The following is a 23,174-nucleotide window of genomic DNA, read 5'->3' as shown; positions in this document are numbered from 1 at the left end:
TCTGTTTAGAGAGGTGGAGTTTTAGAGTATATAAGGTCTGGACTTTTGGCCAAGACCAAGAGGTCTCGTAATTGGCTATAAAGGGTTCTCGAAGATTCGGCTTTTTGACACTGTATCTTTTTTGTAATAAACCATTTTTTACCATCTACAAAGAAGACGTGTCAGAGTGGTCATCTTTTCATCAGCATCGACATCAAAATATACCACATCTGCAAAAATGTCATATTAAAACTTTGTTTAAACCTGGCCTTGTGTTTGAGCTGTTCGGTTTTGCAAATCCTCTGAGGTGTGAATCTGAGGTGCGTGCAAACAAAGCCCAGAGGGGAGGGGAGATGCTTAGTAACTAAACCTGCAACGACATTCCGGTTGTTTGTGTGAGCACAGAGCAGCTCAGGTTGTCAACTGTGGGTCGATCAGAGAAGAACAAGAGCAGCGCAACAAATGGCTCTTTTGGATGATGTTGTTTTCTTCCTGTTCTCCAGTCCCACCACCCTGCTGGGGGCTGCTGCTGTCCTGCTCGGCCTCTACCTTGTGTCCAGCAGCTTTATCACCGGGGAAATAGGAAGAGAGCCCCCGGGGCCGAGACCCCTGCCCCTGCTTGGTAACCTGTTGCAGCTTGATCTCAAGAGACCATACCAAACCCTCTTTGAGGTAAGTTGAACATAATCCTCCCATTTTGTAACACATTGCAAAGTTTACTCGTTCTATGATCTGATCTGATGACTGCATTTTTATTTATTTTTTTTCAGTTTTCAAAGAAGTATGGATCTGTATTTACCGTGTACTTAGGGACCAAAAAAGTGGTGGTCCTGGCTGGATACAAGACGGTCAAAGAGGCTCTGGTCAGTTATGCAGAAGAATTTGGAGAACGAGAAATATCCCCCATATTTTATGAAACCAATCAAGGTCATGGTAGGACTCACCTTTATGTTGTTTATACACTCAGCAAAATTATTAAGGGTGCTGTTTTTGTCTTATGTTACCATTAAAACAAACAAACAAAAAAACAGTTTCAGTGTTTTTAAATTTCTGGTTTATTTAGTGTAGTAGGCTAGATGTATCATAGAGTCATGTGAAAAACACACAGCCTGTGTGTGTGTAGGTGTGTGTGTGTGTGTGTGTGTGTGAGGAGCTATTAGTCCGGTTGCTTTTCCGCTGCTTTGCTAACCCTGGTCATGTGCATCGAAGCTGGTGAGAAATCAATCAATAGAGTGGTAGGGGAGAGCGGGGTAAGTAGTGCCAATTTTTACTTAAACTGCCTTTAAAGCAAGGGGATTATAATAATGCCCCCAACTAATATATGTACATATAGTTTAGGATGTTGTGCATCCATGGGAACAATCACTTTGAATCTTAAATCAACCGTTTCAGAAATATAGCTTTAGAAAAAAAAAAAAAATTCTGGCACAACTTGCCCCCGGTGCGGGGTAAGTTGTGCCATTAGAGAGAATACACTGGGGTAAATTGTGCCATTGATAATTGAAGTAAAACAGATCATTTTAATCTCACAAATGTTAATGCTATATAAAAGCAAGACATTCAATACAAAATTAAAGCCAGAAGTGGCGATGATCGGGCCCTCGCTTGTCCCCATGCAGTCGCGGAGGCCTGAGGCACGCTGGGGGCTGTGGCGCAAAGAAACGCAATGTTTTCTTCGTCCACCAGGCTACGAGCACAACCAGACTGGGCAGGTGTGTTCAGGGGCGGTCCCTCATCACACATGTTAAGTTTCAAGCAAATCCGTGCCCACTGCCATGTTTCTCCTATACACAGACAGCACTGCCACTGGCACAACTTAACCCAGGCCCTTTGGCACAAATTACCCCAAGCCCAGCATTTTGAGAAAAAAGGATTCCCCAGCTGTTTTGAGCTGGCATCATGCTAACTGTATAGACTCATGGTGTAGCTTAATAAAGCACTAAAACATGTGTGAACTGTTTTCAAAGTTATCTATAATTGTTCAAACATGGCAATCAAAAAACCTTGATCATAGAAATTTTACTTTGGAGGGCAAAAACTTGTTTTTTGAACATAAATGTGCTTTCCTCTCAAGCCATGTGTCTCCCTTCTTGATAGGATGAGTGAAATGGATGCCCCTTCAAAAATATGTGGTCACATGACCAACTTCTTCTATGGTTTTCTAGATAACAGGGGTGGAACTACTTGCCCCATGGCACAAATTACCCCACTCTCCCCTATATATCATCAATGTTACAACGTGTAGCCTATGTAGTTTAATCTGTCATAGGCGGCGGCCCCGATCTTGCAAAGTTGGTTTTCAGCAGAAGTCCTTCTGTTCTCTCAGGCAAACTTCAGTTGGGCCTTTAGAGAGCAAAGGTACCTCTTATCTTTTTAAATACCTTACCAGACTCCTAAAATGCTGCAATATTCTTTCTGAAGGCCTCAGACAGCTCTTTCGATGTCACCATGGTTCCCTTTCACTTCAACAGTCAGGATCACACCAAACTAAATGGTTTAAATGGGTCTAACCTTCAAAAAGCTCAGTAACAATGTTCAGATGATGTGCGCCTGATGTGATACACAAATCACATTTCACAGAAAAAATTAAAAAGTGTTTTCTTCAGTTTTAAATGTTTAGTTATATTACTTGAATCTCCCAGTATTGTTAAATTGATATTAAATATCCATATGCTCATATATTTTTTTAAAACACAGGCTTTCATAGGGTGTCCTAATTTTTCACATGTCTGTATGTATGACATAGTACATATTTTTTTATTTTGCATGTTTATTAGGAATTCTATTTGCAAATGGGGAATCATGGAAAGAGCTGAGACGTTTTTCCATCACCACTCTCCGAGACTTTGGGATGGGTAAAAGAGTGGCCGAGGAGAAAATCTTGGAAGAGAGCCAGTATCTGATCCAAATGTTTGAGGATCACAGAGGTACATTGTTAATGTATTTATATGCAGGGCCGTTGTAGGGAGAAAGGTGATGATAATTCTAGGGGCCCAGCGCCCAGCGGGGCCCACAAAAAACCCCTGTAGTATAGTTGTATGACTGATCTATTCTGCATAAGACCCTGATTAATACTCATAGTAATGTCTCAAGGAAATTTAAATCGAATGCAGCTGGACTTGGTTATTTGTTTTTAACCAAGTCCAGTTGCATTCGATTTAAATTTCCTTGAGATAACTATGACCTGGACAAATGAGAATATTCACAGGCTTACTTATAGTAATGCTGCATTAGCAATTATTCAAAACAAAGTAGACATACATAGTCTAAGAAAAAAAAAACTGGAAAAGTTAGGGGGTAGGGGCCCACTTTAGTATTCTTTAAGGGGGCCCAGAATTCCTAGCAACGGCCCTGTTTATATACAATTATGATATATAAGGTGGGAATTTGTAATGAGTGTCAGTTCCTTACAGGCCAGGAAACCTGACGTAAGGACCAAGAGCCACATATTAGCGTTTACCTTATGACCTTATGTTGATCCTCAAGTGCTACAATGTATCATCTTATAACATTTTGTTTCTTGTGGCCTTTTATAGGGAAATCATTTGACACGTCTTGTCCAGTGAATTATGCAACATCAAACATTATCTCCTCTATTGTGTATGGGAGCAGATTTGAATACGATGACCCTCGATTTAAAAACTTGGTGAGAAGAGCAAATGAGACAATACGCATCGTAGGCTCTGCATCGATACAGGTGAGCTTCAGGTTTGCTGTGTGAAGGGGAGGACATGAGAGATGACTTTACTAAGCTCTCATAACTGGCCAATTTGATATATATATATTTTTTACAAGATAAAATAGTTACAGATAGAGAAATATAAGTTACAAATTTGGTCTTTGGGGCAAATTTCAAAGGATGAACCAGAGGAAATAGTATATATAAGATATTAAAAAAATATATTATTAAACTGTTGAATAACTGATGTGAAAATTCTCCATATACATGAGAGCAAATAAAAAACATCTCTTCTCTCTCCACAGCTTTACAACATGTTTCCCAGGCTGTTCAGGTTCATAAAAAACCGGCAGCTGATATTGAAAAATGTAGAAATGACTGTCAGAGATGTCAAAGAATTGTTCAAGCAGTTGAAAGAGACCTTGAACCCTCACACATGCAGGGGGCTGGTGGACTGTTTTCTCATTCGCAAGCAGAAAGAAGAGGTATGACATGTTTCACGTTTTTCATCCGACACAAAGACATACGTGGCCCTTTTCTAATAATATGTGGGTGTTATTTCCAGGACTCCTGTGTTAGGGACACTCACTACAATGAGAAAAACCTGATATTCACAATAACAAACCTGTTTTCTGCTGGCACTGACACTACAGCGGCTACGCTGAGATGGGGTCTGCTGCTTATGGCCAAATATCCACATATACAAGGTACAGTAAGATGCAATTTGTGAGTCTTTCATTTTTGTTGTGCATATTAAGTTGTATAACACTTGGCAAAAATGACAAAATAAACTTGGTTTCAGGTCCTGGCTTAACATCTTACTTCACATTTAGTAAACATAAGAATTCAAAATGTTCAGACATGTCTTTGTGATTTCGTTCCAATTTTGATTTAATTTAATAATTTAATAATAAAAGCAATAATAATTGTATATCATTTCACCATGTAAACAATATTTGAACAATTGTTGAGACCTTTAAGAGGCTTAAAGAGGCCCCTTTATCAATGTCCTATTTTGTGGCTCCAGACCGGGTCCAGGAGGAGCTGAGCAGGGTGATAGGAAGCCGTCAGGTTCGGGTAGAGGACAGGAAGAACTTGCCCTACACTGACGCTGTCATCCATGAGACACAGAGACTTGGCAACATTGCCCCTATGGCCATCCCTCATAAGACCAGCAGAGACATCACCTTCCAGGGCTACTTCATCAAAGAGGTCAGTGTCTCATCTGTGTCAGTGCTTATCCACACAAAACCCCTGAAGACAAGACAGTGCTTTTATTCTAAGACTTGTAGTGTATTTTCTACCTCCTAATATGTTAAGTAATTTACCCTGAAGGTTAATTGTAAAAACTACTACTGAGCCTTGAGTGCATGACAGTTGCAGATAAACAAACAGTTCAAGGTAGTCTACATAAATACCATTGTCTGAAAAGGAGGTCCAAAGCAACTGATGGCATCAGCTACTACTCAGTGTGGCAGCTGACTCTTATTGATTAAATAATCATTCCTTCTGTTTAGAGAGGTGGAGTTTTAGAGAACATACTACAGTATATAAGGTCTGGACTTTTGGCCAAGACCCAGAAGTCTCATAATTGGCTCCAGAGGCTTCTCGAAGATTCAGCTTTTTGACACTGTATCTTAAACCATTTTTTACCATCAAAGAAGACGTGTCAGAGTGGTAATCTTTTCATCAGCATCAACATCAAAATATACCACAGACTCTAAGAAAATGCTCTTCTATTTGCCTGCAGGGAACCACTGTGTTTCCTCTTCTTACCTCTGTCCTGTATGATGAGAGCGAGTGGGAGAGCCCACACACTTTCAACCCTTCCCACTTCCTGGATGAGGAGGGTAAATTTATCCGCAGAGATGCCTTCATGCCCTTTTCTGCAGGTATAACAACCTTGTTGGCCTTTGTTTTCTCAAGACTATAGCCTAGATGTTTTATAGCTCTGCAGGTTCAACAGGTTTTTATTCTTTACATCTTTACAGATTAGAGCTGATTTACCCCTGAATTGACACGACTGTTGCTACTCTTTGTTTTGCAGGTCGCAGGGTGTGTCTCGGAGAGAGTCTAGCAAAGATGGAGCTCTTCCTCTTCTTCACCTCCCTCCTCCAGCACTTTCGCTTCACTCCTCCACCAGGAGTCACAGAGGATCAACTGGACCTGACACCAGCTGTGGGCTTCACCCTCTCTCCTTCGCCTCATAAGCTGTGTGCTGTCAGCCGGCAGTGAGGAGGGACAAACAGAGCGTGGCCAGCAGATGTCCCTATCCTCAAGAACAGGACTGGTGAAAAGGCACTATATCATCAGACAGAAGAGACAGCTCAGTGTTTTAAGAGAGTACTTTGCCTGGCATGGTCATGGAACAAATGAAGAAATAATGGGGACATGTAGCATTTGTAAACTTTATTTTACACAAAATGATACAATTTGAATATATTTTAATAGTAAGCTATGTAAAAGGTAAAGGTAAAGGTACTTATTTGTCACATACAGCTAGTACAGTGAGATTCTTTCTCTGCATTTAACCCATCCCTGAGGAGCAGTGGGCAGCCACGGCGTGGCGCCCGGGGACCAACTCCAGCTAGTGCCTTAGGTCAGGGACGCTGACTGGAAGATAAAGGAAAAGAGATGAGTCTTTTCTTTCCACATAATATTAAAAATTCGGTGTAGCCTCAATATTTTCTGATGAAAACAAACAAAAAGTGAAAGGAATCCAAAGGGTTTCATGAAGACGTGTTATATAATTTAGGATTTTGTTAGTTGACATTTTCTTTCCCCCCTAACCAGCTAAATGCTTCTTTATTCATTGTACAGTGCTACATACGTAGTCTTCAGGTTAGTCATTGATTTGCTGGTAGCAGCTTGATTTGCCTCTCACCAAGAAGGTTGAACTATTGTATTCTTAAGAGATGTGTTTCTACTTGTCAGTACTAAGGGTAGGACAGTTTATAAGCTGACATATAATAAAGCTGCTCAGGCAGTTTCTTGAATAGGCCTCTGTGCAGATTTGCAAAAACAGAGTATAAAGTTTCTGTTGTTGTTATGCTGTTGAGAGGTGGTGATGAAGGGTATCAGCAGTTTCAGTTCAATCGGTCAAGATGGAGGTAGCTCTCTGCAGAAAAACGTGGATTAACCTAACCAGTCGGTCCAGTCTGTGTTGATGTGTGAAGCAACAACACAAAGGCTAACGTTATTTGTTGTCCAATCCTGCACCATCGTTTTTTTTGTAGTTTTTTTTAGGCAAGAAGCAAAATGTTCTGGAACTGTCTGCGTTATCTCCTCCTGTGAAAATAAAAAGGCTGCCTACAAAATATTCAATGAATTTATTTATTGATTTATTTTATTTATTTAAAGGTTTAAGGATCAGGGACATTGCACATTAATAAAAACATTTAAACAAATGTAAACATGTCAGAATTAGCCAAAAGGCTATTTTGCATCTGTTGTCCCTGGACTGATGTTTAAAGTCACCCTAAAAGGAAAATAATAAAAAAAAAATTTGGGTTATGAACATACAAATAATACATTCAATGATTAAAAAGCTGAATAGTGGACAAAAGACAGAGAGCTCAGTGGAGGTCCATGCATACACACACAAACTGACATGAAACTGAACTCAAACAGCAGCCGCTACAGACAAAACAGAAGCAACATTAAGCAGCAACAGACACAATCACATTATACACATTGGACACATTAGAAGCCATGCACAAAAAGCAACAATACTAGACAACTAATACACTGACAGACAACATGACAAGAAATTTAATGTTCACAGCCTTGACCACTAATTAGCCACTTTAAAAAAAAAGTGTTTAAAGGAGGCATAATTTGAAATATTTCTAATGTGAGTTAATAGAATTCCATTCACGAGCAGCTCTAATAGAAAACGCAGACTGGCTGAAAGAACTTTTTCTAAACGCAATAAGTCTCCTCTAGTTGCACTCCGAGTAGATGTTGATACCATTTTTATAAACTGATTCAATGCTGGAGGCGCACGTCCATGTATGATTTTGTACATAAGACAAGAGTGTGAATATTTAATCAGGTTTTCCCAATTTAACAGCTTGTATTTCAGTAAAATATGACAATGATGATAGTTATTGGATTTCCTGTCCAGCACTTTAAGGGTTTTTTTGTATAGTGAAAGTAATGGAAGTAATGAAAGTAATGAATACGTTTTTATTTTTATTTTTTTCCTGTTGCTGTCAACGTGTTTGATTGTATTTTTGTGTATTAATGTTGTCACTGTATTCATTCTCCTGTGTTGCTGTCGATAAAGAAAAAAAAATATCGATTTTTGTTTCAGCTCATTTTTCACTTTATTTTGGTGCGTCAAACTTTCCCTCTCGTTTCAGATGTCCACCTCCTACCACTGTAGCCTGTGTGTTTTCCACTCTTTTGATTGTCAGCCAGCCCTGTCGTGTCTTCATGTGTTGCACCTGTGTTGCCCCCCCCCCCCCTCCTTCATCAGCCAGCTGCCTTCCTGCCAGGCCAGCTTGCCTTCATTCCAGCTGCCTCTTGGCTCACGGTGCGGTCACACTGGACGCAAAGCGAATTTTTTTTTCGGGCGACGAGATTACATCAAGCAATGTCTTCAGGCATAGCTATCCGATGGTGTTCTGCAAACTACAGGTACCCTACAGATGAATCTAGGATGTAAATATTTCTGTGACTTCCTGTACTATAGCTATTCTTTGACGGCGGCTGCTTAAAGTTTCTGTCACCGCCCCCTGCTGCTGCCGCCTAGTCTTGTGGTCTTGTCCACCTTCCAGGCGAGGCGCAGTTACACTTGACACCAAAACTGCCACTCACAGGCAGATGAACATAGTGATAGGCAGAAATAACCTAAACTTCACAAAAGCACTGTCCCATAGCATGCTGGGAAACCCCTCCCACCTGCCCCCCAACAAGCTGCAATATTATTAACCCAGACATGAGGACGTGAGTTGTTAAAGGTTAGGTAAGGTTACTGCGTATTCTTGTAGTCACTGTATTTATGACCAGCTGCTTTATTGCCCTTTGGATTTGCTTGTATTAGCTGTTTGACAACCTAAACTAGTTTAGATTAAAAAACTTGCCTAGTAGTTTCACATCCTTTTTTTGTTGTAGTGGTGTTTTTTAGTTTTGTTTAGTTTTATTTTTTGTGCGTGTATTTATATATATATATATATATATATATATGACCAAAACAGGACAGAACAATAATAAAAAAAAAAATATATATATATATATATATATATATATATATATATATATATATATATATATATATATATATATATATATATATTTTTATTGTTCTGTCCTGTTTTGGTCATGTCTTTGTTGTGTTGTTGAGTCTGCTCTGTCTTTTGTCTTCTGTCTGTTTGTGTATTGGTCAGTGTATTGTCGGTTTATACATTGTATATGCCTGTTCCCATTTAAAAAAAAAAAAAAGACTTTTTAAAGTAGATTTATGCTACAAACATGACCAAATCATCCAACAAATAAAACACAGTAATAAGGCAAACATGGAATAATCCCCATTAAATTAAATTTCCTAAATCATGGGGGAATTACTGTGAACTATTAAATTAATAAAATGAACATCTAATAAAAAATAAATAAATAAATAAAAACCCTGCCTCATTGTGAGTCCTCATCTTGTGGTCATGAAACTACAACTTTAGCTTCATATATTCAGTGGCAATAATAAGCCAATTAGAGGAAAATAAATCACATACATTTATATTCATTAGAATGATTTGATGACACAATTTGCCATGAATCTAAACTTGTCTTGGTCTTACTGTTTATTTTTGCGTAGGCTATTGTGTTACCTTCAGAGAACAAAGGAAATGGCGTGCTCGACTCTAATGTAAGAATAAAACTGGGTGCCGGCTCAAAAATCAAAACACTGAACGTATGATCATACGCTGAAGAAAGCCAAGGGCTGAAACGCGTCCGTCAGGCACTGCTGTGCGTTAAATAAATATTTCAAGTTTATTTTGTGAGTGCTGCTATTTCAGTTTTTTCAGTATTGTGTTACCTTCTCTTGTGGACACAGCAGGAAAACAGGTTTCTGCATTGAGAGATGTAACCTTATCTAACTAACCAATTGCCCTAAGGGCGCACTCACACTAGGCAATCGTACCGTGCCCAAGCACATTTGCCCCCTAAAGTGCTATTGCTGGTGTGAGTGCAGTGCCTGAGGACGGTACACTTCCCTGGCCTGGTACTGTTGGGAGTAGTGATGTGCGGATCGATACTGAAGTATCGATACTTCCGATACCAGGTCTGTGTGCTCAAAAAATTGATTCTCAAATAAAATATCGATACTTTTGATACTTCATACTTGTGGTAATGTATATCATTAACAGGAACATGGTGGAAAGTAACTAAACTATTGAGACCTTGTCTAAATGACATGCAGTTTTTAGGAACTACTTTTTCTTCCGCCTGGGTACGTGCGTAATGCGTAACCCGCTGCTCACTCAACAGTCAGTCTGTCTCAGTCTGTGTAGAGTCTCAGCTCCACAAACAGCGAAGACAGATATCTGTGGGAAAATTATAAATAATATTTTGGTTTAATGGTTTTATTATTTTACAATATGTTCTTTTTTTAGTGTTTGAAACACCATTTTCACATATTTTGTATGATTGTGTGAGTCCTCTGTTTTTTCTGTTGTTGTACTATTAGCTTGGCTATATTGTAAACGAGGCAGCTACCTCAATATACTTAAAATAAATAGATACATATGTTACTCTGATGTCTTGTATCCTTAGGAAGCTATGACTTGAAATACACTACTTTTTTTTTTTTAGATTTACCAGGCACATTAGGTGCATTTGCACAAAGTATCGGTATCGGATCGGTATCACCGATACCACCCTGAATTTTACTCAGTATCGGATCGGAAAGGAAATTTGTGGTATTGAACATCACTAGTTGGGAGAGGTGTGCTTGGGCACGGTAAGCTTGGCCAGGAATGCGCGCACACGTAATGCGCTGCGGGCTCGTTCTCCACCACGTGTCTGCAACAGCATGTAAACAACAGTCACTTAACGATTATACGTCGCGCCGTAAACATCGCTAGTTAACGTCGCTTTGATTAAACCTCAAGATAACCATGACAACCTGTCAAAGCGCCGTTCTTTCTGCAGTCAGAGCAGGATCAACTGGCCCTAGTGTGAGTGCGCCCTTATAGAGACCTTTATATATTTTCAATTTTCCCTTCCATTCTTCTTTGAACCTCATGTCTGTATTTTTCCAGCTTGTATATCCGAGCTGCCTAATCCTGATTGATGTTTAAAGTATGTCTGACAGGTGGGCGGATCTGCTGGTTCACATGCACAGGGGAGGTGATAATTGCAGTTCATGCTGCATTCTTATTGAAACCTTTCTAAAAGAGGGTGGCAAACAATGTTCTGTTGTTCCACCCAGACAGCTGGAGACCTGTTAGGGGCGGGTCACATTAGGTTTTGCTAATGTGTTAATGTTCCCTCAGTGTTGCATCCGCTTCGTTGCTGTTAAGAGTTCAGCTTTGGGTGACAGTGCTTCTTTGCTGCACCTTTTTGATACAGGCATTATTCTACCACGTGACGTTTCAAACATGTAATGTGAGTTGGATAAAACAAGAAACTGGTTGTGCACTGGTTGTGTATCCTTTCAATTCACAGAGGAGCAACTTCAAGACGGTAAAAGGTGTGTGTTGGAGAGGATTCTGGGGTAAAAAGCTTCCTGCATCATGTTGGAGGATCTTCTTCAGTCCTCTGCCTTGGTCTCCCTGCTGGGGGCCATTGTGGGCCTGTTGGTCCTCCGCCTCCTTTTCTCCAACTTCAGCTCCCAGGGAAACCGCGCTGAGCCTCCAGGACCTAAACCGCTTCCCCTGCTTGGTAACCTGCTTCAGGTGGATCTCAAGAGACTCGACAGCTCTCTTTTTGATGTGAGAAATGTCTTGTGGATCTGAGGGAGGCTGCAGCCATACTTAGGTTTTGGGTAGATTCAATGTCTTATTTACAACTGTAAGTCTCACTTGTATTTGTCTTGGTATTTTTAGCTGTCTAAAAAATATGGACCAGTGTTCACAGTCTACTTTGGACTCAAGAAGGTGGTGGTCCTGGCAGGATACAGGACAGTCAAACAGGCTCTGGTGAATCATGCTGAGGAGTTTGGAGACAGAGAGGTCACTCCCATATTCTATGATTTCAACAAAGGACATGGTAAGAAAATATTTTATATTTTTGTCGCTAGTTGATTTTTTTTGTTGGTGTTCAAACTAGTTAACCACTTGTTTACAGGTATAATCTTTTCCAATGGCGACTCGTGGAAAGAAATGAGACGTTTTGCTCTGGCTACACTGAGAGATTTTGGGATGGGAAAGAAGTTAAGTGAAGGAAAAATCATTGAGGAATGTCTCTACCTGGCCGAGGAGTTTGAAAAACATAAAGGTATGTCCTCTAAGGCACATCTCCTTTTTTATATAAACGTGAACTTGAACCATATTCATGCTAATGAGATCATTTTTTTTATCAAACCCTACAGTTTGGTGCTTATTCAGATAATTTGTATCAGACAGACATAGAAGATTGTTTGTCCCATGCAATAGCATGTCCTGTATCTTCCACTCTAGTGCTGCTAAAGATCAACACATTAGAGAAACACTGGTTCAAAAAATAATCCTAGTTTGGATGCTGTAGTGATAACAATTTACTGCTCACATCATGCATTTGTTTTGTCTCTAACTCTTTTTCTCTCAGGTAAAGCCTTCAACAACAGTAGGGCAATTAATTTTGCATCTTCAAACATTATATCAGCTCTCATGTTTGGGAAGAGATCTGAATACGAAGACCCTGACATCCAGGCGATGGTGGAGAGAGATCATGAAACCATTCATTTGACAGGATCAACTTCCATCCTGGTACTGCAGCGTGTCTTGATGATTACAGCTTTATATATTTTTTGTTCTGTTTTTACATTGCTCTTCATTTGTGTATGTTTAAGACTTGTTAGAGGATTTTATGTGGAATTTGCAACTGTCTTCAAAAAATCCCTGAATATAAAAACCAAATAAAGAGTTCATTTTCAAAAGCAGATAACTCAGTTTAAAAAAAAAAAAAATTAAAAACATTTTTATATTATTTAAACTGTCATGGGATCTTTTAACTAGTGTGCGGTCTCCTTTTTTTCCTTACCTATATTATTATTTACACCAGGTGATATCAGTCAAACCAAAGTTGAGTGGCTTTGACCAAGGAGATGATATATCTAGCTTTATTGAAAAAAACACTATGCAAAGAATAATTCACAATTGTCAGCTCTTTTTTTTCAAAACGGCATTTGTCTGCTTTTTCTTCAAATGGAAAATAAAACCCACAAAGATGCTTATTATGAGAATCATATTTAGGATATTAAAGTCATAGTTCAGCTTTTTTGAAGTGGAGTTGTATGAGGTACAAATGGCCACTAAGTTTAATATCTGCAGTTGAAAGCTCCAACACCGGCGCATCGCGCTGCACCGAGACACAGGCAGTACACTGTTGTGAATGAGGGACAATTAATCAGCGAATTTTCGTCGCCTACGGGAAGTCCTGTCACAAAACAATACACCAGTTCAAGAGTACGATCTAAAGTAAAAATTTACAATGCATCAATTGGTCGGGGAAAAAATGTTTGTTTATTCACTCAGCACTCCTCTGTATTCCTCCACACAGGCAGGCTCCGCGATGTGCTGCATAGCTGATAGGCGGAGTGATGCAGCACATCGCGTAGCCTGCCTGTGTGGAGGAGTACCGAGGAGTGCTGAGCAGATACTGCAGATATTATACTTAATGGCCATTTTACTCATGCACCCCCACTTCAAAAAAGCTGCGTTATCCCTTTAAGAGTTAAATTCTCCAATAATTTGATTGTTTTCTATGTCCACCTTTACAGATATACAACATATTTCCTTGGCTGGGCCCTTGTCTTAAAACCTGGAGGCACATAATGAAGAATGTTGAATGTGGTATTGCTGACATAAAAAGGATCATAGCAGATCTGAAGGAGACTCTGAACCCTGACATGTGCAGATGCTTTGTCGATGTCTTCCTGAGCCGTAAGCAAAGTCTGGAGGTGAGGCGTCCAACTCCACTGAATCCTCTATACTGACACCTATCCATACTGGTTGTCTGCATGTCCCGCTCTCCTGAATGTGAATGATAAGAATTTAGTTTAAGGGTCAGTGTGACCTCAGGATCAGTTTGACCTCACAAAACACGTGTTGTGGCAAAAATGGGGGAATTCATTATATAACATAAAAAAACAAGTGAAGTGTATGATGATATCATATGTATGATATCATATCGTAACATCTTAATGGTCTGTGAAAACATTTCTGGCCATGATTTAAAGCAGAAGTAAGTCTGGCTTGGGGGATGAGATTCTAGTGTAAATCTTTGTGTGTGGTGTGCTCACAGTGTCTCACTCATGGATTTATTATAATACATCCATGGTCTCACTTTACCCCGCAGCATTTGTCTCACTTTACCCCAACACCCCCATTTTAGAAAAAATGACCTCTCTTAGAAATTCAGGCTAATTTTCAGCCAGCATCATCACATGGTTTTATGTGTTGGTAGTTCATCATCATGTATCATAGAAGTTTTTCTACCTGAATCAATTTGCTTTGGCACAACAGTTGATTAAATTGACACCAAGAAAATTTACTTTTACATGCAAAAATTATATTTTTGTGAAAAAAAACATGGTTTCCACAGCATCATGAGGTCCTCTCCTTCATGGCCATGGGGAAATGGAAGGGGCTTGAAAACTTAATGGTCAGATGACCAAAAATGTGTTCCGTTTCCTAGACACAGGGGGTGTCTCACATTACCCGGTGTCTCACATTACCCCACTCTCCTAGGCTATTGTGTTACCTTCTCTTGTGGACACAGCAGGAAAACAGGTTTGTGCATCGAGAGATGTAACCTTATCTAACTAACCAATTGCCTAACCTATTGCCCTAAGGGCGCACTCACACTAGGCAATCGTACCGTGCCCAAGCACGTTTGCCCCCTAAAGTGCTATTGCTGGTGTGAGTGCAGTGCCTGAGGACGGTACACTTCCCTGGCCTGGTACTGTTGGGAGTAGTGATGTGCGGATCGATACTGAAATATCGATACTTCCGATACCAGGTCTGTGTGCTCAAAAATCGATTCTCAAATGAAAATATCGATACTTTTGATACTTCATACTTGTGGTAATGTATATCATTAACAGGAACATGGTGGAAAGTAACTAAACTATTGAGACCTTGTCTAAATGACATGCAGTTTTTAGGAACTACTTTTTCTTCCGCCTGGGTAAGTGCGTAATGCGTAACCCAAGGAGATGACATATCTAGCTTTATTGAAAAAAACACTATGCAAAGAATAATTCACAATTGTCAGCTCTTTTTTTCCAAACGGCATTTGTCTGCTTTTTCTTCAAATGGAAAATAAAACCCACAAAGATGCTTATTATGAGAATCATATTTAGGATATTAAAGTGATAGTTCAGCTTTTTTGAAGTGGAGTTGTATGAGGTACAAATGGCCACTAAGTTTAATATCTGCAGTTGAAAGCTCCAACACCGGCGCATCGCGCTGCACTGAGACACAGGCAGTACACTGTTGTGAATGAGGGACAATTAATCAGAGAATTTTCGTCGCCTACGGGAAGTCCTGTCACAAAACAATACACCAGTTCAAGAGTACGATCTAAAGTAAAAATTTACAATGCATCAATTGGTCGGGGAAAAAATGTTTGTTTATTCACTCAGCACTCCTCTGTATTCCTCCACACAGGCAGGCTCCGCGATGTGCTGCATAGCTGATAGGCGGAGTGATGCAGCACATCGCGTAGCCTGCCTGTAAGCAAAGTCTGGAGGTGAGGCGTCCAACTCCACTGAATCCTCTATACTGACACCTATCCATACTGGTTGTCTGCATGTCCCGCTCTCCTGAATGTGAATGATAAGAATTTAGTTTAAAGCAGATATCAGTGGAATGTTTTTGTTAATATAAGTCCTAAATAGTCCTATTTTCCGTCAGCAATCACTTACATGAAGTATTTCAGCCTAAACACGAGTCTCTCCGTCACTCTGCTCTGCTGTAACCCGAGGAGAAAATTTTCCTTGTGGGATACAAGTGTTATCCAATGAGGGGAGAGAACGGCATGAAGGGCTGTGTGTGCAGCCAAGGGATGCGCGTGAATGTGGTGACGTAGCACGAGGACCAATTGATGCCTGACAAGGGCGGGGGCTGCTAACTCATGGTGCGTTCAAGGAAACTCGTACTTTGTGTTTTTCCTTCCTGTGAAGTCATACCAGTTCGATCTGGTATGAGTTCACGGGTCGGAAGTTACGAGTGGCCGTTATAGGGAACTTTCACAGACAACAGGACGGTAAAAACACGAGCTACGGGTTACCTGGAACGCTACCAAATCGTAGTTGTGACTTGAAGCTGTAACTTACGGTTTCAAAAGCCTGCCTTGAACACAGCATTAGCCGAAACGGCCGGATCGCTTACTTCTGCTTTAATGCAGCTACTCATGAAAATACATTTCCTAGCTAGCTTCCTACCTAGTTTCCAACCATGAAGCAATAATTCTAATACAATTCATTTTCATGCAGGAGTCTGGAGTTAAGGATTCACACTACCATGACAACAACCTGATGTACAGTGTGGCAAATCTGTTTGCAGCTGGGACTGACACGACCGGAAATTCTCTCTGTTGGTGTCTCCTTTTCATGGCCAAGTACCCTGATGTTCAAGGTGCAAAAAATACATCCACAGACTTTTAGTCTCAGTTTATAGTGCTCATTAAAATGCCGGCACATATTTGCCAAATTAAAAGATTTAAACCCAATTTCATGCCCATGCAGACCGGGTTCAAGAGGAGCTGATCAGGGTGGTCGGCAGCCGTCAGGTCCGAGTAGAGGACAGGAAAAACTTGCCGTACACCGACGCTGTCATCCATGAGACACAGAGACTTGGCAACATTGTCCCTATGGCCATCCCTCATAGGACCAGCAGAGACGTCACCTTCCAGGGCTACTTCATCAAAAGGGTCAGTGTCTCACCTCAACTCAATAGAGATCCACACAGATTTGTATTTGTTGGACATGTTTTTCTATCTTTGAAAGAAAATGTTCTTTTGTTCAGAGAGAGACTTTCTTCTATTTGCCTGCAGGGAACCACTGTGTTTCCTCTTCTTACCTCTGTCCTGTATGATGAGAGCGAGTGGGAGAGCCCACACACTTTCAACCCTTCCCACTTCCTGGATGAGGAGGGTAAATTTATCAGGAGAGATGCCTTCATGCCCTTTTCTGCAGGTGTTACAACATTGATAACTTTTGTTCTTTTGAGATTTCAGACTTTCACTTAATGGTGACCACATGTGATCAAGGTGAACTCAGCAGCTGTATGTGCTTGCAGGTCGTAGGGCCTGCCCCGGAGAGAGTTTGGCCAGAATGGAGCTCTTCCTCTTCTTCACCTCTCTTCTCCAGCGCTTTCGTTTCACTCCTCCACCAGGAGTCACAGAGGATGAACTGGACCTGACACCAGTTGTGGGCTTCACCCTCACCCCCTCACCCCATGAGCTGTGTGCTATCACTCGCCAGTGAAGAAGTGCAGTGTGAAACTGGCAGCAGTAGATTTGTAGCTATCAACTATTATGACATTGATTGAAATGATCAGGGACAGATTTAGGATTTGGCTGACACAGCGCTGTGATAGATTCCTATATTGTTACTTCTGCTCATTCATAGCTGGCCTTTATCTTGTTTTGATTTCTCGCTGTTTTTATTTTTTGTAAAGTATCTTTGATTATCCTGAAATAAAATATTTTATATAAAATGTCATGCCCCACCTTTTACCTTACTGACACTGACACATTACCATTGTCTGGAACTGGAACTGTCTACATCTGGGCAGTCCTGTCTAAGTTAGTGTTGGTTTTAACCTGCATTCCTGTCTATCACCAGTCACTGAGGACAGGGATGGGGCCTTCTTGACACGATCTGTCAGGGAACACAAGTTAAATAGTGAACCATTGTCTTGCAATATTAGATCTTTGTGATCTACATTTCTTGGACAGTAAGTGTGGGACACACAAAAGTAAGACGATTCCTTCACAGACAGTAGAAGTCAACATGATTGCACGATTGCATGCATTTTGACACGCAAGCGCTAACAATGTACTGTACATTGGAGTGTATGCTTACAACAAAATCTTTCCAAAGTACTTTAAAACCTATGGGTGATGTCATCAGAGCTACATCATCATTTGTGGTGCTAACAGGCTCATTGTTGTGCCTGGGACTAATGTTATCAGGTGGTAATATTAGGAGAAAGAAGTTGTTTGAGCTGATGGATACATCACTCAATCTATCTTCAAGAGTGAAATAGCAAAGACATGCCATTGTAATCATGTAGTGCCTTCATAAAGAGCCACTATCAGTTTAAGTGCAATTTGTGTTTTTTTTTTTTGACACCCCTTTCCTGTAGTTGGTGAACCATTGAACCATCAGCTGATACATTGTGGCAAACAGCACATATGATTAACTCTGAAAGGAAAAATATATCACTAGGGATATACATATCACTTATTTTTAATATAAGTATCCCAATTCATGCTCTATGCCAACCCCCCCCTTTTTTAATGAGGGACATTTTATATAAAGTGCATGTTACTATTAATTTGTAACAGGTACAGGTTCATCTGGTTGTGCCAAAGAAAGAAGACAAACACAAAGGGAGCCTGAAGTCCAAAGTTTAAACCTATCCATTTGGCATAGAAAAAAGGGGTAAGACCTCTTAAGTCTCGTCCCTGACTTTGGTATTTCTGTGTTAGGAACTAGGAAGAAAGAATGGCTGTAGTGGAAGATGTTTTGCTTCGGTCCACCAGTACAACCACTTTACTGGGCACGTTTGTGATCCTGTTTATTCTCTATCTACTCTGCCCCAGCTCTGGATCTGAGCGAAAGGAGCCTCCAGGGCCACGGCCATTGCCTCTGCTTGGTAATTTGCTACAGTTGGATTTTAAGTCACCTCACAGGACGCTGAATGAGGTAAATAAAAGTGTGGATGCCAAAGACAACACTAAATGTGAGCCATGAAGCTATAATGGCAAGACATTACATGAATATTATCGCACTATTTACAAACAAAACCCATTAACAGCTACATAATCGTATTGCATAATCGTATCGTATTTACAGTGCAAGGGTAGATTTGATGTTTGTATGACTTTTGAAAGTTTTTAAGGTGTTGTGTATAGGTTACTAATTGTGTGTATGTGTTTGTGTGATGTTGTTGTTACATTTAAGCTCTACAAAAGGTATGGACCAGTAATCACTGTTCACTTTGGACCCAAAAAAATGGTGATGTTGGCTGGACTCAAGGCAATCAAACAGGCGCTGGTCAACAATGATGCATTTGAAGACAAAGAAGCTCCACAAATTGTCACTGACCTGAAATTAGCACATGGTGAGGAACAACATTTATGCTATGTACCGTAATTTTGAACTTTTTTAGAAGAATTGTTTTATATGTGTATTTTATTGTATATTTATTTTTCCAGCCATGTTGCTTTACCAAATGTATTTTGACAGAAAAAGCTTAAACCCTGTCATCTCCAGGAATTAATTTCTTAAACAGAGATTCATGGAAGGAGGTGAGGCATTTTGTACTGACTCACCTGAGAAAATGTGGAATGGGAAAGAGAGAAAATGAAGAGATGATTATAAAGGAGAGTCAGTACCTGATTGAAGTACTGAGACAGAAAGAAGGTAAGAAACCTTTGATACAAAAGCTTAATTTCTGTTTATGCCTAAACCAACAAGAAGACTTAAAAAAGACTCTTTGGCTGGTAAATGAAGTCGGCTAACAGGCCACTCTGGCAAGTGAAAGAAATAGCCATTCCATGTCTGTGTAGTCTGAATCACTGAACTGATACACAGCCAAACGATTCATGATTCATGGTGTTTTCACATGTTCATCAGATGCAAAGATGATACATTGTTTCATTTTTCAGCAGTGGCGGCACCAGAGAATTACTGGAGGGGGGCCGTTGGGTTGCCTGATTGTTTATGCTGTAGAAGTCTGATGCAACAAACACCAGCAAATAATGCGACTCTCCCCTCCTCCTCCTCTCCTCTGCTCTTCACTCCTCTTAGGGCGCCACTGAAACTTCTGATACTATATGCATGCACATGCACATTGACATTTATTAGGCAAACATTAAAGGGACAACGAGGAGTTTCTATTCGGTTATAAAAAAGTCTCACGTTAATGTGGATGAATCTCCGCTACCCACACTTGTTAATGGGCCCATTTTCGATAAATATATCGTTCTGTCTCTATCGTTATTTTGTTATTATTAGTGGTGGCGGAAATGCTGGTTGAGCCCAGCATTTCCTTAATGAGAATAACGCAGCTGAATCGCCGTTTATGGTCGGAACTACGACGGTAACTGAACGTCTTTGAACCCCTGACTTTAATTCTTGATGAATGAAAACATGAGTCCGTCTTGCGCCGCTCAAAGAATTTCACGGTGCGCGGAGGCTCATAAATGTAGTGTGAAAACGCTTCGCTTTTCCAAAACTCCTCGTTGTCCCTTTAAGTAGCATAATTCAAGCCGACTCTTCGGTTGAAAACAATTGTCAATTTTATTTATATAGCACGTTTCATATGGCGAGCATAAACTCAATGTGCGAGCCCTCCGCATAGCCGCTGCAGTTGCCGCTCATACCACTGATGGCTGCATCTTCATGAAATGGCCTCGGTTGCATTTTCACTCGACCGCATCATTACCCGACCATTGTGACATTTTCCCATATTGCCTTATGGCCAGTCCGTCACTGAGTAGCTATACTGTATATCAAATCTTATATCATGAACTTGTCATATGCTTCAATTATGACGAATTAGTCACTGAAAAATAGCTTTTTTCTTTTAGGTAAAGCCTTTGACACTACTAATCCAGTGAGCTATGCTGCTGCCAATATCCTCTGCTCATTTATCTATGGGAACAGATTTGAATATGACGACCCAAATTTCAAATCTATGGTGGATGAAACTAGACGGAACTTACGGATGATGAACTTCCCTTCAATTCAAGTAATTCAGTGCTTTATATTGTATTAATCTGTGCACATGTCTATATATATGTTTGTCTGGTCATCCCATTTACTGTCTGTTTAGACACAACTAACAAATCTGTGGAATTTGACAAATGTGTCCTTCAATCAAACATCTTAATCACATGCTGCAACAATTACTCACTTCAGCGTGTACAAGTAACAAGAGAGAGTCCCATTCCACTAATTTTCTTACCTTGCACTGAGATGGGAGAAAGACGTCAAAGAGGAAATCATTTACTGTGTGAATGGTTTAATGGTTTGGACTTTGGCCAAGGTTAAACTGATCTCTAAAAGAGTTATTTGGTAAGTTTGGCTATTGCTGAATAACCAACATTAGCCATAACATCTCTGAAGTTTGAGGATGAAGTTGCAATACTCCTTTTATTCTGGTAAATTAACAGCAGTTAACACTAATGTTGGCTATATAGCAAAAGCAATCCCTCCAGTAAACAGATAATGTGATGTTTGTGTATTTTCTTTTTTTTTAACAGTTATACAACAACTTTCCAAGGTTGTTCAGATGGATTGGAGCCCGAAAGCAAGTAATGAAGTCTTCAATTGCAAATAGGAGAAAGATGATGGAGTTGATCAGGAGCTTAGAGGAGACCCTCAATCCACAAATGTGCAGAGGTTTCGTGGATTATTTTCTTGTCCACAAGACACGGCTCAAGGTATACATTTAATTGTTTCCTGGTTTATGGGAACAGAAACTTTTTCACAACAAAGACCATCAGTTTATTTGTTTTTTTAAATATTTGTTCTCATATATAACACAATATATGACTGCTGCCTGGGGTTGTTGAATGTAAAACTACACCTTTCAAAAGCAACTATTACTGACATTCATTTTCTATATCTATTAGGCATCTCAGAATATGAATTCTCCCTGTTTTGAAGATTACCTACTTACATCTGTTGTCCACCTGTTCAGTGCTGGCATTGACTCACTACCAGTCACTATCAGATATGGCTTATTGCTCATGGCCAAGTACCCGGAAATACAAGGTAAGAGGTAGGAACATGAGTATAGGCTTGATTTGTGTCAAACTCTCACCCTTTATTCCTTATAAGGCCATCAGATCACAGAGGTAGCCATCCCCACAAACCTGCCCCACCCAAGATTTTCAGTTCATTGTTTATATTCTAGTGTGCAGATTCATTTTATTTTATTTTTTGATCCATTCCTTATTGTGGTCCAGCTATATTGTTGTAGGATGTGCATGTTTTTTGAGTGTCTCTTTAGCAGTGACATGTCATGACTTTGACAGATGGACAAGCAGAGTTAAGTCCCTCCCTCACTGACACAGAACTTTTCATGCTTCAGCTTCAGTATTGCTCCAGTTGCTGTTTATTTTCTGGGCAACTCCTGCTTGCTTTGATCTCACAGACACAAAGTATGGGCAGTGTGCAACTATTTTACCCCTTCATTTATCTACCAGATCAGGTCCAGGAAGAGTTGGCCAGAGCGGTAGGAAATCGTCAGGTCCGAGTAGGGGACAGAAGGAGGCTGCCATACACTGATGCCGTCATCCATGAAATACAAAGATTTGCAAATATTGTACCTATAATTGAACATTGTGCCTCCCGAGATGTCACCTTCCAGGGCTACTTCATCAAGAAGGTGGTGCCTTGACTTTTCACCTTGCACTTAGACCAGGTTTCTTGATATTAGATTATTTTCATTCATAAAAATGTACAGATGTCAGTTGTGACTGAAATTCTGAAACCATGAAAAACATTTTGCAATAAAATCTAAAATGTGCCACCACCCCTCACACATTTTAGGGGACTCCAGTGGCTTTTCTCCTGTCGTCTATTCTCCAGGATGAAGATGAGTGGGAAAAGGCTTACTCTTTTAACCCAGGCCATTTTCTGGATAAGGAAGGGCATTTTGTAAAGAGGGATGCTTTTCTACCATTCTCTGCAGGTATCTTAGTTTTTTGTTATTATTACCAAGAAATCTTACTGAACAAATTCACTTGAAGCTATTGACACTCCTTCATTTGTTTCAGGCTCAAGGTCTTGTATTGGAGAGAGTCTTGCCAAGATGGAGATTTTCCTCTTCTTCACCTCTCTCCTCCAGCTCTTCCGTTTCACTCCTCCGCCTGGACTTACAGAGGATGAACTGGACCTGACACCAGTCTGGGGCTTTCCTCTCCAACCTTCACCTCATGAGCTCTGTGCTATCAGCAGGGTCTGACACAGATTTAAGACACTGCTATCTGCCACTGACAACTGTGAAGCAGGGAATAAGATAAACTACACAGCAAGCTTCAGCTGTAGACAATATGCTTTGCTGATCTCACTCTTCAAGTTTTATATACAACTTTATCATACTTTATGACAAGGTATGTTTTACTGGAA

At 40.2% G+C, this 23,174-nt stretch overlaps 3 protein-coding genes across 4 annotated transcripts; all 3 read left to right on the top strand.

The window, feature by feature from the left end:
* The first annotated feature begins 385 nt into the window (after positions 1-385).
* LOC146982926 (cytochrome P450 2K1-like) lies at positions 386-6,096 on the top strand. The gene is made up of 9 exons (XM_085784236.1): positions 386-651; positions 750-912; positions 2,757-2,906; positions 3,516-3,676; positions 3,964-4,143; positions 4,224-4,365; positions 4,686-4,870; positions 5,409-5,550; positions 5,706-6,096. Exons 1-9 carry the CDS (start codon positions 442-444, stop codon positions 5,891-5,893), a joined length of 1,521 nt encoding a protein of 506 aa, XP_085640362.1. The 5' UTR covers positions 386-441; the 3' UTR covers positions 5,894-6,096.
* Positions 6,097-11,179: 5,083 nt separating this feature from the next.
* On the top strand, positions 11,180-17,527 carry LOC146982925 (cytochrome P450 2K1-like). Of its 2 annotated transcripts, XM_085784220.1 has the most exons (9): positions 11,180-11,592; positions 11,707-11,869; positions 11,948-12,097; positions 12,407-12,567; positions 13,581-13,760; positions 16,299-16,440; positions 16,551-16,735; positions 16,859-17,000; positions 17,104-17,527. In XM_085784220.1, exons 1-9 carry the CDS (start codon positions 11,395-11,397, stop codon positions 17,289-17,291), a joined length of 1,509 nt encoding a protein of 502 aa, XP_085640346.1. In that variant the 5' UTR covers positions 11,180-11,394; the 3' UTR covers positions 17,292-17,527. The 2 variants fall into 2 exon arrangements, with proteins under 2 accessions (XP_085640346.1, XP_085640347.1); XM_085784221.1 differs by lacking the exons at positions 11,180-11,592; positions 11,707-11,869; positions 12,407-12,567 and having other exon boundaries at positions 12,075-12,097; positions 17,104-17,510.
* A 1,009-nt stretch (positions 17,528-18,536) lies between these two features.
* On the top strand, positions 18,537-23,010 carry LOC146982924 (cytochrome P450 2K1-like). Its single transcript, XM_085784222.1, has 9 exons — positions 18,537-18,737; positions 18,996-19,155; positions 19,308-19,457; positions 20,627-20,787; positions 21,302-21,481; positions 21,674-21,815; positions 22,250-22,431; positions 22,596-22,737; positions 22,823-23,010. Exons 1-9 carry the CDS (start codon positions 18,537-18,539, stop codon positions 23,008-23,010), a joined length of 1,506 nt encoding a protein of 501 aa, XP_085640348.1.
* The last annotated feature ends 164 nt before the right edge of the window (positions 23,011-23,174 follow it).

The sequence above is a fragment of the Trachurus japonicus genome, chromosome 8 (genome assembly GCF_045865225.1).
Source record: "Trachurus japonicus isolate A0001 chromosome 8, Traja_1.0".
Classification (NCBI taxonomy): domain Eukaryota; kingdom Metazoa; phylum Chordata; class Actinopteri; order Carangiformes; family Carangidae; genus Trachurus; species Trachurus japonicus.
This window is presented reverse-complemented; position numbering and strand designations above follow the sequence as displayed.